Source organism: Argopecten irradians, chromosome 2 (genome assembly GCF_041381155.1).
Source record: "Argopecten irradians isolate NY chromosome 2, Ai_NY, whole genome shotgun sequence".
In the NCBI taxonomy this organism is placed as follows: Eukaryota; Metazoa; Mollusca; class Bivalvia; order Pectinida; family Pectinidae; genus Argopecten; species Argopecten irradians.
Genome location: NC_091135.1, coordinates 7,534,553 through 7,548,498, shown reverse-complemented (window position 1 = coordinate 7,548,498; position 13,946 = coordinate 7,534,553). Strand labels below are relative to the sequence as shown.

General features: G+C 35.4%; 1 protein-coding gene across 8 annotated transcripts in view; it reads right to left on the bottom strand.

Moving 5' to 3' along the window:
- Positions 1-4,431: 4,431 nt before the first annotated feature.
- Positions 4,432-13,946, bottom strand: part of LOC138314306 (uncharacterized) — a 35,673-nt gene continuing 26,158 nt past the window's right edge. For all 8 annotated transcript variants that reach the window (XM_069254582.1, XM_069254581.1, XM_069254580.1 and 5 more), the window contains 4 exons: positions 13,321-13,929; positions 12,703-12,941; positions 12,364-12,477; positions 4,432-6,194 (listed from right to left, as the gene is read on the bottom strand). In XM_069254582.1, the coding sequence (XP_069110683.1) occupies positions 6,038-6,194; positions 12,364-12,477; positions 12,703-12,941; positions 13,321-13,929 (1,119 nt within the window). In that variant the 3' untranslated portion in view covers positions 4,432-6,037. The remainder of the gene's footprint in view (positions 6,195-12,363; positions 12,478-12,702; positions 12,942-13,320; positions 13,930-13,946) is intronic.

Genomic DNA, 13,946 nt, shown 5'->3' with positions numbered 1-13,946 from the left:
AAAGTATAGAAAACTGCGCCCGAGTGATTTTCAGAGGCAGTGCTCCACTACGACACATAGGGACCAATTCATGCCCGGCCGAAAGGTACAGTAGGCCAGGTACGTATATTCGTTCTAAATCAGCATATATTTCATTTATGTAATAATATTGTGATAATTGTATGTATATTTTCTGTGATATTTGTTTATAATTGTTTACAAATTTGCTTAATTTGTCTGCTGTTTTAACTAACACGTGAAATTGTGTTTTACTAACAAGAGGTCCATGTGGTGGCCTTCGGATCAACATGTTAATCCATCCTCAATAACTTAAGTTTATTATCAATATTATTATGTAATAATATATATAGATGTAGTCATTATATATCACTAAATAAATATACGGGACCCACAACTCAGAAAATCGGATAGTCTGATACAAAATAAATAATGAGATAGAATTAAATAAGTAAGATTTGATTTATTTAAAAACCTTCTGTAACCATTACAGATGCCAAGGACCAGATAGCTAACACAGAACATTGCACAAAAGGCACAACAGACATTAACTTATCAAGGCTTGCCTCTTAGTGATGTTTCATCCTTTCACGTTTATCATTTATTAAATGTTATACCTTGAATTTAATTGACTTTCAATTAGAAATCCAAATAGATAAAATAAAATATGGAGTGAATTTACACTGGAGTTCATAACTGGTGATCAGATAGAACATGGAGAGCCTGGATTCGAACCTTGGTTTGGACGCTATATTTATTATTGACAATGTGCGACACACCAGTAATGCACTTTTAAAGAGAAAAATAACGAATTTTAAGGAATTTAGGTACGAAAACAGGTACTGCAAAATATTTTGATGTGCATAATGCAGGAAACAACATACAATCCTTATAAAAGTGTAACTTTTCAAATGACGATATGCCTTATGTAAAACCTTGCATATGTCCGTTTGCAGTTGATTTGCAATTGTGTATTACATGTAAGTAACAAATGAGGTGATTGGACATGGACATAAGTTAATTATGAACAAACATTTGGTAAAGTTCTTATATTCATATTATGGTTATAAAGTGTTTCAGTTGACGGTTTATTTTTGTTTCGTTATGAAGGACAATTCGTCCTTACCGATTTTGTTATACACCTTGATAGTTTGCAATATAGTTGGAAATTTAAAATCTATTTCATTATCTTCCAATGACGTATACATGTATGTCTTTATATTGTTTTATTGCATCTGTGCCATAGCTGTAAGGGGCCGCGGTGGCCGAGTGGTTAAGATGTACCGACATATTACCATATGCCCTCCACCTCTGGGTCGCGAGTTCGAATCCCATGTGGGGCAGTTGCCAGGTACTGACCGCTGGCTGGTGGTTTTTCTCCGGATACTCCGGCTTTCCTCCACCAACAAACCTGGCACGTCCTTAAATGACCCTGGCTGTTAAAAGGACGCTAAACTAATCAAACCATAGCTGTAGTGGCTGATTTCGACCATGTCGCACTGTCGCATTGTTGAATCCGTGATGGAAAGACCGCCAATGAGCCAAGAACAAACCGACAATGCACCAAGAACAGGCCGACAATGCACCAAGAACAGACCGACACCGCATCAAGAACAGACCGACAATGCACCAAGAACAGACCGACACTGCACCAAAAACAGACTGTCACCGCCCTAAGAACAGACCGACAATGGGGCAAGAGCGGACCGACAATGCGCCATGCGACAAACGCACTATCACTCTTCGTATGGAGCACTGTTGCTCTTTGTTTAACTATTTACATGCGTGAAAATTTCACTCCATCTCAAATACTAGAATAACAATTTGTGTTGGCGGTAAAATTCCTAAGCAACAATTTGCGTAATGTAATTAATTACAAACTGTTCCGTAACAAGCGTCCTGTTTTATTTAGACAAATGTAATTTTTCTCCAGTGATACATCGATGTCACCGCTAGGAGGCGTCCCCCAATTAACACGCTAGAACTAAATGAATGATCCTTGGGCTATATTCATATAACAGCGGTTGTTCCTCATTAGGCCCCATTGTGTTGATAACTTTACTATTTGGCAAGATATATCTAGTTCTCAAAATTTTCTTCTTTCGGGTTTTGTCACATTGCAATGAGTTTTATTTATTTGTTTTATTGAGTACTCGCTAGGGATAGTCAACGAATAGCCCACGAGGCACATTAACCTGTCATGAACAACAGCAATAGGCCAAATCGATAGCGATAGTTTGCCCTTAAAGTGGAAGATTTCCGTCTAAAGTTGTTATATAGAGATGATCCTGTACCTTCCGGGTTCAAGGGGTCACGTGGGGCACCTTTTGAATACTGACCGTATGTCTGGTTTCCGAGTATATTATCACTTCTCCATGAAAAAAGACTCGTCTGTTTTAAACGATTATTAAGCACAATCAATAGATTACAAATTATAATTCTTTTAACTTTTTGATAACTAGTATTGTTTTCATTAGATATGCTGTATATAAACGTCTTTACAAAACTAATAAAGTGTCGTTTGTGTCAAATAACCATGAGATACGTTATACAGATATTATTACAAAATGAATGTGTAGTAGAGTTTTGTCTAGATGTTATCGATTGTGTGGTGTTGTAAAGCTTAGAAATAATATAACGTCATCATTCTGATTATTTAGAACATTCAACATCAAAGATTTGACCACATTTTACATTAACCACTGTGCTACGGTGAAGTGGAATTAACGTTTTCTTCCAGCAATTTTAGACGTAAGAGTATATCATAACCCTGCCGATCATTTATCAACTTTATGAATATATAAATATATCTTTTATTCGTTTCGTTATTTTGAAGAAAACATTGGTAAAGATACATGTATTTTAAAACACTGTCTTTGAGATTTATTTTGCTCGTTATTGTCCTAATAGAAAAATATTTTGGTATTTAACAAAATATTGGCGGTATTTATCGGATACTTCGAGAGCATGAAGCGAACTATAGAAACGCAATACTGAACAACTTCATTTTTTTTTATTTTATGGTCATGTCATCAAAATATGTTTTTTTTTGTTTTGGTATCATTGATTGATATAATACAATTGATTGTATAATACAAATTCGTATCTGATAACTACTCCACATGGGGTGGAAAAGATGTAAAGCGATTTTAGAGAGGCCTCACCGCTGACGAATAGTATCTTTTCCTTTATCAAAAACACGATAGCAGACTATTTAGTATTTTCCATCGGTTACAAAAATTACTTAATTTACACCATTACCATCATTGAAAAGTTTGAGCTTCTTATCCTATTTCAAGACAAAAAAAAATAAAAATAATTAATTGGGTATAGAAACTTAATCCACGGCACTATGCCACGGCTTTTGCTATTGCGGACCTTCTATTTTGAGATTTTTTCCGTTACTATGGAAACTTAGTCACAAATACCAAATTTCTGTTTCCTTTTGTTTTTGTTACCGGACTATAACCCCACTAAAACCGTTCAACACAGCTCCCGGACATTTTCTGAATATATCAGACAGGTGCCCTAGTTGTGCCTTTTGCTGTTGAAGACCTTCATTTTTTGGATTTTTTTTTTCTGTTATCATGAGAACTCAAATATACCAAATTAGTTTTTTTGTTACATGCTGTATTTTTTCCGTTTTACAATACTCAAATACATTTGAAGTTGTACTTGAATTGTTACTTTGACCTTGATGTACTTGGGTTTTTATATCAACTGCGGGGCGCGGCAGATTATGTCACTCTTTGGGGCGCCTTGTTCAGTTCTTAATTTGGCATACGATGGAATTCATGGGTATTTGGTAAAGGTTACAATAACACTGGTAATGCAACTTTAATTTGGTGAATGTTGGTGCAAACAATGGGATAAGAAGCATTGTTCTTTTAAACGATAACATATGTGTATTAGTCGCCTTAACAAGGCTCTTAACATTTTACGAATAACTTTCCTGTTTTCAGTGAATCAGGGGAAAATGCAACTACTTACTATGAAAAGCCGTGGTTGACTTTGTAAAGTGTTTCGTCCGATCTCTATAAAGGATTATAGTTGACCTCTGTAAAGTGTTTCATCCGATTTCTAGGAACCCACTTTAACCTTTCTCACCTAAAACTCAGCTTCCTTTGTTATGGCGGTATGTTCCCCCTTCAGATAACAGAAATGAACAAAATATAACCCACCCATAAAGGACTCCGAGCATCATACCTATTTTGAAAACCATCGATTTATTTTTGGATAGCACAGTCAAATAATGGATATGAAATCTGTGGGTCAAGCAGTTATATGATTATTGCTTATTTTGTTGGCCTGTATACTAGTGTACTGTTATATTGTACTTATGTAATATTGTCCATTATATTGTTTAGTTTTTTTAATTTAGTTCTTAAGTTTAAAAGTGCAGTTTCTATGAAATAAATTACGAAAATACAGACATTAATGTGATTAATTTTTAATCCATCTACAAATATTCTTACAATGACTGGATTTCCTTTGGCGTTGACAAAAGAAGCTACATTTAAATATATATATTTATAAATACATCTTCATACCTATAAAGTATCAATGGAATAACGTCATTATGTGTAACGTGTTGGGTACGCGTACAAATAACAAGAGGGAGAGGGATGAAAACAGTACCTTTCGTCAATGAATCTTTTTATGTAAAGACATATTTTAAAGATTTTATGAAATAGTGAACTATAGCAGAAATGTTTGATCAATAACAGTGCATGTCAATATAATCTTGAGGATAGCAACACGATTGATTTACATAACTCTATACCAAAATTCAAGCTTAAACAGTTCTTTACAGCACACGTAATGCCAGTCTTTCATATCTTAAACAGATATCAAAAACACATTGGAAACAAATCACAATTATTGTGACACTACATATAGATTTTAACAAACATAATATTGTTTTCTATGATGTAATTGTAAAATAAGCAACTCAACTACAAGACATATTGACAAAATTTCACCATTTACAATATGTTGTCAAAGATAAAAAGGAATACCATCAAACTTGATGACGTCGTTAAAATATCGATGTTATAGTGATTAACACAGTAGCTAATGACGTCATGATATTCATGGAACAGATGACGTCATTGATAGTGCTCATTCGATGCCACCAAATATGATACGGATACAAAATGTCAGAAGTCTCTGGTATATCACAGAAATGTTTGTAATGGGCGTACAATCTAAGCTTGTATATGATTTATCTTTAGGATATCCACTGTTTCACAAATCATGCATCCTTACGTAATTATTCTTTCATAACATTTATAAATAATCCATCTCGAATAAATCAATCATGCTTTGTATCCATTCACTCTCCATTACTATTCCTTTGTGTTTTTTGGGGACGTATACTGTTAGATGGTTGCGGGTAAAACACAAAATGAGAGTAATCTTCCACATTCGTATTGGACTATTTTTCTCTTAAAGACTGATTGGCGACATGTTTTTTCGACGAAATGTAGTGCTTCACGGATAGAGCGCGATTACAAGTTTCGTCACAAGTAATAAACTTGCTCTTAAGTTTCAACTATCAGTTCGTTTATATGTGTTCAACGTCCTGGCATGCCCAAGGGGACACCGTTACTATATTCTGACAGAACCATATAAGGGTGTGTAATGAAAGTATCAGTATTGATGGAGACTGTCTGGAATTATAGAGAATCTAGCCATGTCCTTACACTAGATTTACATTCCAGAGCAGCAAACAGCTGTTTAAAAGCCTGAAGCCGTCTCTGAAATAGTTTGAAAAATGTATATTCGAGGCAACGTCTGTAACAGAACAACAATCACGTTTTTTCAGATAAAAACACTACAAAATACACAAAGGGATGTTCCACTTTCGCCGATACCTGTTTACCATCGGATCGGTGTTCTATTCTTTCGCTTATCTGTTTTCATATGGTAGCGATATGTTTTTATTGCGTCGCTTTTCATTATGTTTTAATGCCTACATTAAACATTATAGCCTATGGCGACAGAACGGCGGTAGATTGATCACATATTGTTCACTGAATCATGGTGGCAGGAAGTCGCGTTGTTTTAAATCCTGGTAGATTTCCCAAAATTCCTCTGGTGTAATTTTGTGCAGGAAATCGGCTTCTAGTTCCGGCCTCAGTCTGTCAACACTTTCCATCATCGTTAGCCTTGGACCTGAATGCACATCAGTTCGCCTACAATAGCGAAAAAGTATAAGTATTATTTTGAGTGGCCAAGTGCACAGTACGGATGCACACTAAAAGCAAAATGTTTATAAAAAGTATCAACCAATGAATGAAAGTGGACTAAACAAAATGATCCGGAGGAGTAAGCTTCTTCCATCCACCATTAAAGTATAGGTCAAATACGACTCTGTCGATAAGAATTTCCATGCAATGTTCAAATATAGATCAAATCCGGGTTTTTTTTCCACAGGTGTCTAACCCGATATTCTATAGACCACGAGATAAACAGTGATAATCGATATGCGGGTGCCCTGTATTAATAAGGCTATCCGTCTGTCTGTATTTTTTGTTTTTGTATATCATGATAGGAGGAAGTAGACTACTGCTTTCAAATTTGGTAGGCTGCTACCCCACGTCACCTAGATCTGCTGTGGAACGTTTGGGGCTAATCAGATTCAAAATGGCTGGGCGGCGGCCATCTTTGATTTCAACAATGGCAATAAATGAGGTTTTGCATGGAAGGAAGAGGCTTATTGTTCTGAAAATTGACAAGATGACTCCTTGTGTTATCTGAATCTACCATGTAACGTTTTGGGCAAATAGGATTTTAAATGGCAACTCAGCTGTCATATTGGATTCAATAATGACATAAATATAAATTTTGTTTGGCAGGAAGTGGAGTAGTGTTATTACAATTGATATAATAATTTCCCATGTCGTCTCAAGCTGATGTGTAACTTTTGGGGCAAACTGTATTCAAAATGGCTACAATGCAGCCATCTTGGATTTTAAAGAAAATGATCAAATGGGCTGTGCACCTACATAATGTACTTACTGCTTTAATATTTGCTAGTCTGAGTTTAATATACTGATAAGTAATCTGGAGGGGCGTTTTCTGATTTGTCAGTATTCTATATAAATTGTTGTAAAATTCTGGTTTTGTTGACTTTTGTTTACTGATATTTTTTTTATTAAATATTACATAGAAAAATCAATTTATCATAACTCCTATTTTAACTGTTTAATGAACATTCATGTCGATTATGCGGCAAAAATGATACGGTCAGAGATTCAATGTACATAATATTGTAGATTTGTACTAGACACGAAAAGCGTAAAGTAATACACATGATATGATAGATGATAAATGTAATGGAGCGGTGTTTAGGAAGGATATCGATCGTTAGGTATAAATGTTGTAATTGGACCTATGTGGAAAATTGATGATGTTATTATTGACGGTGTGAATATACATATAAATGCTAATATTCGAGTGGTTTGTAATTCGCTTAGCCACATATTGAAATTTTGAGAAAAGTAAATACATAGTGAAAGTTAAAAAAACAAAGGGATCGTTGAGATGCTTTGTACGTTTAAAATCAATTTAGACACTGTAATTAATCAAATGTTAATAACTACAGATTAAAAGTTTAAACATTTCCATAAAAACGATGCAAGATAGATAATCTAATGACCACACGACCTCTTATTTATAAATTACAATCGATTTGCCTGACCAGATGACAGAACCAAGAATAATCCTTACAAAGTCAATAAAGAGGATATGAAAGGTTACTTTATTATTTAGGACACTATATACTGAAGACATAAAGTCATGCCTTTTTCAGAGTGATATCAAAGGATATTAATATTTATAAAAGGGTCACGGAAATTTTCAATATACTATAGGCGAAAAACTATTGTCATTATATTAAAAAATTAGTTTAAAAACAGCTAAGATAAAATCTATCTCTCCGGATCAATTATCCATGCTCTCAGTATTATGAAAGCTACTGGTTGGGATAATAAATTGTAAAAAATAAGATGTATTTGGAATGTTTGCTACTATAGCGGAAGTGACAATCTCTTTAATGCTTACATAGCGGGACATATGAATTATTACTGTGAGTGGTTTTACCAGACAATAAAAACAGTCTGATAAAAAACCTAGATAAATAGAATACGGAAGGAAATTCAAAATCATCCTATTCTCGAATATTTGAATAATGAATGTTTTTTAAGGAAATGAATCACTAGAAAAACACAAATGGAAATGCTTTATCAGATAGATCAAGCGGATTGTCGGCGGCAATATCACATCAATCACATCATCTGGTTGGTTAGATTCAGCCAATCGTATACTACCTCTATCCCAGGGACGCTTGTACTCTAAGGAAGGTATACGTGTTAGATAATCAACAGGCCTATTGGACGATCTATACTGCATGAAACACATTTGCTACAAAATAGCATGATCATTCGGTATTTAAACGGCGTGCTTGTGAAGAGCGCCAACAAGCATAATACGCCTAGCCTTGCAACATACGTGGTTATAAAAGGTTTGTTATCGCTACTGATAGTAAGTTAAACGCGTTGCAGATGATGTTGAGTAATTACGAATAGGTACACTGTTAGCATGTGTTGTCAATAAGCATTTTACGGCTTTGTTACAAGTATGCCTTTATATGGGTTTTTATTTCGTTTCTCGTTATTTTATAAAGTTAGCAAACAAAGGAATGGAATTTCTGTCATATTCTGACAATGTTGGCATTCTCGCCGACCATATTTAGTTAGAACTACGCCAATTGGCGATTCGCTATTTAAGTGTTTTTTTACTAATACAATTTTGTTTCCTAACCAAAAAATGAGTTCGTTAAGTTAAATTAGTAATACTAAAATATAGCCTTTTACTGCAAAGTCTTTATACTTTTACAACTGTCTTCCTCGGAATGGCCTTCCGAAAAAGTCAGTGTTTTTATTTCGCTATACATATCAAATCATCCCATGTGTTGGTTCTAATCATTTACTGGACTGACAATACATGCAGCATGTGTTGTGTTATTAGTTTTAATCATTTACAGTGTGTAAGGGTGTCTATACGGTGTTGTTAAACCTATTACGATTACCGTACCATGACATGTATTCTATGTGAAGTTTTTAGCCCATTACGACAAGTGCAGGGTCTATAAATGAGACTTCCTGGTTCGGAGCAATGATTGACGTATAAGGAGACATAGCTGACATTTTGTCACCGCTGCTAGACAAAACTACAAATGGATTCACTGACACTGGTATTTTAATATGATGAAAAGATAGAAGAGTTTTAATGAATAAAAAGATAAGGCGTACACATTTTGATAGATGTTGAATTTTTGAATTTGTGGTTATGAACTATTTCCCATAATTTCGATGGTTTATTTTTAGTGGCATTTTCACAAGATTAATGTAACTAAGCCACCAGACAAACGTATGAAAGCAACTAACTTTCACTTACAGGTATTCGACAACTCAAAATAAAACGTACGTAACAAATACTATTTGTCGAGAAAGTGCAATTTAATTCATAAAAGTGTCGAGTTCGACCCGTCGATTTGAAGAATGATAAAAAATATATCATAAATGTATTCAAAATTTATTTTGCACAATGCACAAAAGCTTATGTCATTTAAAAATGACATCTAAGTCCTATTAACGTCGCACATAAAATTTTGTGGTATGTCTAATGATGATAATTGTTAGGCTTTGCCTTATTCATATTTCTACGGAGGATATTGTCAGAGACAAATAAGATAGGACCTTTAGATGAAAATATGTCGCAAATCAAGAAAGTAAGGGAAGTGAAAAGTGATGCATTTAGAAATATTTAATAACTACATGGGCCATTCCTTACTGTTTGTGGTCTAAGAGAAAGGTAATCTATCATATTGTTAATTCAATGAAAATATCTGACACTTATATAGGCAAAAAGGTTTCCATTTTGTTATATTGAATAAACTTAATTAAGATCATCGATCAGTTATTACCCGGAACTTGTAATGCATATCAGACAGGTAATATGGTTCTTTGAATGTGTATTTCAGAAGGGGGCAGTCATCGGAACTTTTTGTCCTTCGTCGTATATACTTTAATTTTCAAGTATTGTGATTACGAAGTTTGTTGGATTATCCTCATAAACACAATTATACATTTCAACATATTCACGTAATATTTCGCGTGCGGATTCATTCGCAAACACTTCCACTTTAACGGTACGCATAACCGTGGAGTAATTTATTTTCATTTAAACAATTTTACAATTCCGTTCACATGAAATTCATTGGGGGACATGTACACATTGCTTATATGTTCGTGTGTTGACGCTGTAAAGTAAGGTTTATCTCCGATCATAAATAAAACGGCATTTACATCAAGCTTTGCTTCGATTAAAAACAGATGATTATAGATTTTTGAAATGTCATTTAACTGCTTTAATACTGTAAGCGCAGTTTAGTAGTGTATGTTGATGGTTGTCTCTAAAGGTATTCAATGTTGTGGAGAAAACTCAAATGAGCTATGATTACTTTACTGTATTCATAATGATTATGGCTTTGGTTCTTGGAACAGCTCAGATGAAGTTTTAGTTGAAGATTGCTTTCATCATCATGTTTCTCCTTTTAAGTATCACTTCAAAAGGTAGAACACAACTGTATGGTTCAGTTACAACTTCAAGATGTTTGATAATATTATTCTTATATTGTGCGATCCTTTGACACGTTTTCTAGATTTCTCTTCAACTTTAATTAATAATATAATGTCAGAGTGAACAAGAGAGGCTGACGAATATTTAACATTAGAAGTCATATATGAACTAAGAATGATCAGCAAGATTGACACATATCAACTCCACCCTCAGTCTGACCGATGAGGTCGTTTTGTTGATACATGCGGCAAGTGTAGGCCATATCGTAGCCGATTCCCTTCTTTATGAAATTAAGTTTGTTTGTTTGTTTGATTATTTTAACGTCCTATTAACAGCCAGGGTCATGTAAGGACGGCCTCCCATGTATGCAGTGTGTAGCGTTTGTGAAGTGCGAGGTGCGTGTTTTAGGAGACTGCGGCATGTTCGTGTTATGTCTTCTTGTATAATGGAACTGTTGCCCTTTTTATAGTGCAATATCACTGAAGCATGCCACCGAAGACATCAAGCAACACACCCCACCCGGTCACATTATACTGACAACGGGCGAACCAGTCGCCCCACTCCCTGTATGCTGAGCGCAAAACAGGAGCAGAAACTACCACTTTTATAGACTTTGGTGTGTCTCGGCCAGGGGACAGAACCCAGAGTCTTCCCCACAGGGGCTAACACTTAACTCAAGGCCAGAAGTGAGGCGGTGCTAAGGGAGGCATTAGGAAAGATAAAGTCAGTTAGGAATAATAGAACAGATAAGATCCTAAATTTAGTCGCCTTTACGATCATGCAATTTTGTTGAAACGGTGCTGAATGTCAATGATTTTGCCAAAAAATTAGTGGGTTGTTTGGTTGATCATTATGAAGAACTACGATCATTGAAAAACTGCCTCGCCTGTCTATAAAGTTGGTTGGTTGACTTAAGTTCCTATTAACAGCTAATGTCATTTAAGGACGGCCTATCAGAATTCGATGTGTTGTGTGTAAATGTCTGTATGTAGTGGAAGTCTGCAATATATTCGTGTGTTGTATCTTAGCAATAGTAGAATGTTTTGTCCTTTTTATATTACTATCCAACGTAAGCATATCGCAAAATTCAATAAGCACACCCTACTCGGTCACACTCGGTATACTGACAACTGGCAAACTAGTCGTCCCACTCACTTTATGCTGAACATTACGCAGGCGCAAAATCTACCATTTTTAAAGACTGGTTTATATGTTTTGGCCAGGGAAACTCAAAGCTTTCCGCCCAACTTCAGGTAAAATAAGTAAGAAAGAATAGAAGATATTAGCCTAATTGTAATCGCCTTGTACAATCATGCAATAAAAACACCAATTCTAACGTCCTATATGATGGGCCATGTAGGAAATGTAGTTTGTGTAGTACATTTGTAAATGTGCATGTGTTTTTGAAGATTGCGGTATATTCGTGATTGTCTCTTCTTATCAGTGATTAAAGAATTTAGGTCGTTCAATCTTATATTAGTTAATATAAGAAATTCCATACAATAGTTATGCTAGTGTTAATGCAGTTGAATTGTATCTTGAAAAAAACAACACCAAAATGGCACCACCAGGTGTTAAATTGCTTCCGATTTTGACGTCCTGTTAACAGCTAAGGTCCTTCAACGACAATCTTATATGTATGTCACTTTTATGTTCTCATATGTATGCCACTTTTATGTACAACATAATTTTTGTAGGATTTGAAGATGGTCTACATACCTTGCAGTGTTCTCCAATGAAAGAAGCTTTAACATGCGAGCTTGGCAGTAGCGCGTCGTTTGTGTTTCCATGGTTAACTCCCCAGCGCTTGGAGGAAACATTAGCATCCCTACGCTAGAAAACAATGAACAGCATTGATAAACAATTGTCTTACGTTTAATATTGCTGCTGGCGGATATTAAACGATTACGTCTCCGGAATAGATAATTATATCATCAATGCACTTTAATTTAATTTTGATCCTTATTTATTTTCAATGATCTTTTTGGATTAAAGTTTTATCATATATCAAAATGTTCACAATGGCAGTGTGCAACTGTCATCTCTTCTCATACTCACTAAAGCAAAGCCTTCCGGTCAGTCAACCTGTCGAGAGGATTACTGAACACTTGGTTCTTAAGTACGAATCTTAGACCGGCAGGGTACAAAGAGGGGAGCTCGGGTATTTCCGAATTCTCATATTGAGGCCTATCGCGTGACGATAGTGGAAATGTGCTGTCCTCTGGTTGCAAGAGACTATAGAACATCCTGCTCACTGCATAAGCATCAGACTTGCTGTAGATTTCCTCTAGCGACACCTGGAACGGAGATTATTGTCAAATTAAATTATCTATACTGTAAATATTCATATTTCGCGTGTAGGTACTTTTCGAGACAAACATTCACATGGAGGGTCGATTACTACTTCAGATCCCCCATTCCACGATTACACGATTTCAAAGCAGTTGCTAGATGTATATCTGCAATATTGACAATTTAGAAAATTTCAGCCGCAAGCTTGCGGGATAATGTACATCTATTTAACTAATTTTACATGTTGCAGTATGGTAAATGATTATGTAATGATAAGGGATCGTTGTTCTGAAAAAAGTCTGTTCAGTATTTTGTTTTAAACATACCACTTACGTGGTGATCATAACATATGTATACTCTTTGTATAACTTTATAAAGACTTACCCTTTCATTGATATTTCGTGAAGGACCAATATGATGACATTTGGCAAGTTCCGGTGCCCAGGCATGCATATTGCCGGCGAACACTTGTATGTTATTTGTGAAATACATGCAAGAATTTGCACCTTCAATTCTCCGTGCCATTCCAAAATTTGAAAGCACCGGTCGTAAGCAATTATCCAGGAAAACATTTTCTGCCTTGATATCACGATGGACAACGCCATATTTCTTGATGTAGTAAACCGCAGAGAGAATCTGGTACAGCAGCTGATGAACAAACATCATGTCGAAGCCAAACGGTGGTTCCAATGAGTTAGACCGTAACCGGACACCGAAGGATTTCAAGGATTCTGGGAAATGGTCAAATACAATGCACCTAGTTCGAAAGGTCATATCAACTGGTATATTGAATTTTGGATAAATATTATTGAGAAATTTCTGGAAACCGGAAGTTGTTCCAGTAAAAGTGTGTCTGGCTTTGATGATGTTCACGTGTTCATTCCATGTCATTGGAAGCTGGTGCTCCAAGCCGATGTTCTCGGTCGAGGAATTGTCCATATTGTAACCTTGTCCCCGGCTGATAGTCTCAGTAGTACTAGCATTTATCGTCATCTGTAACCAAAGAAATA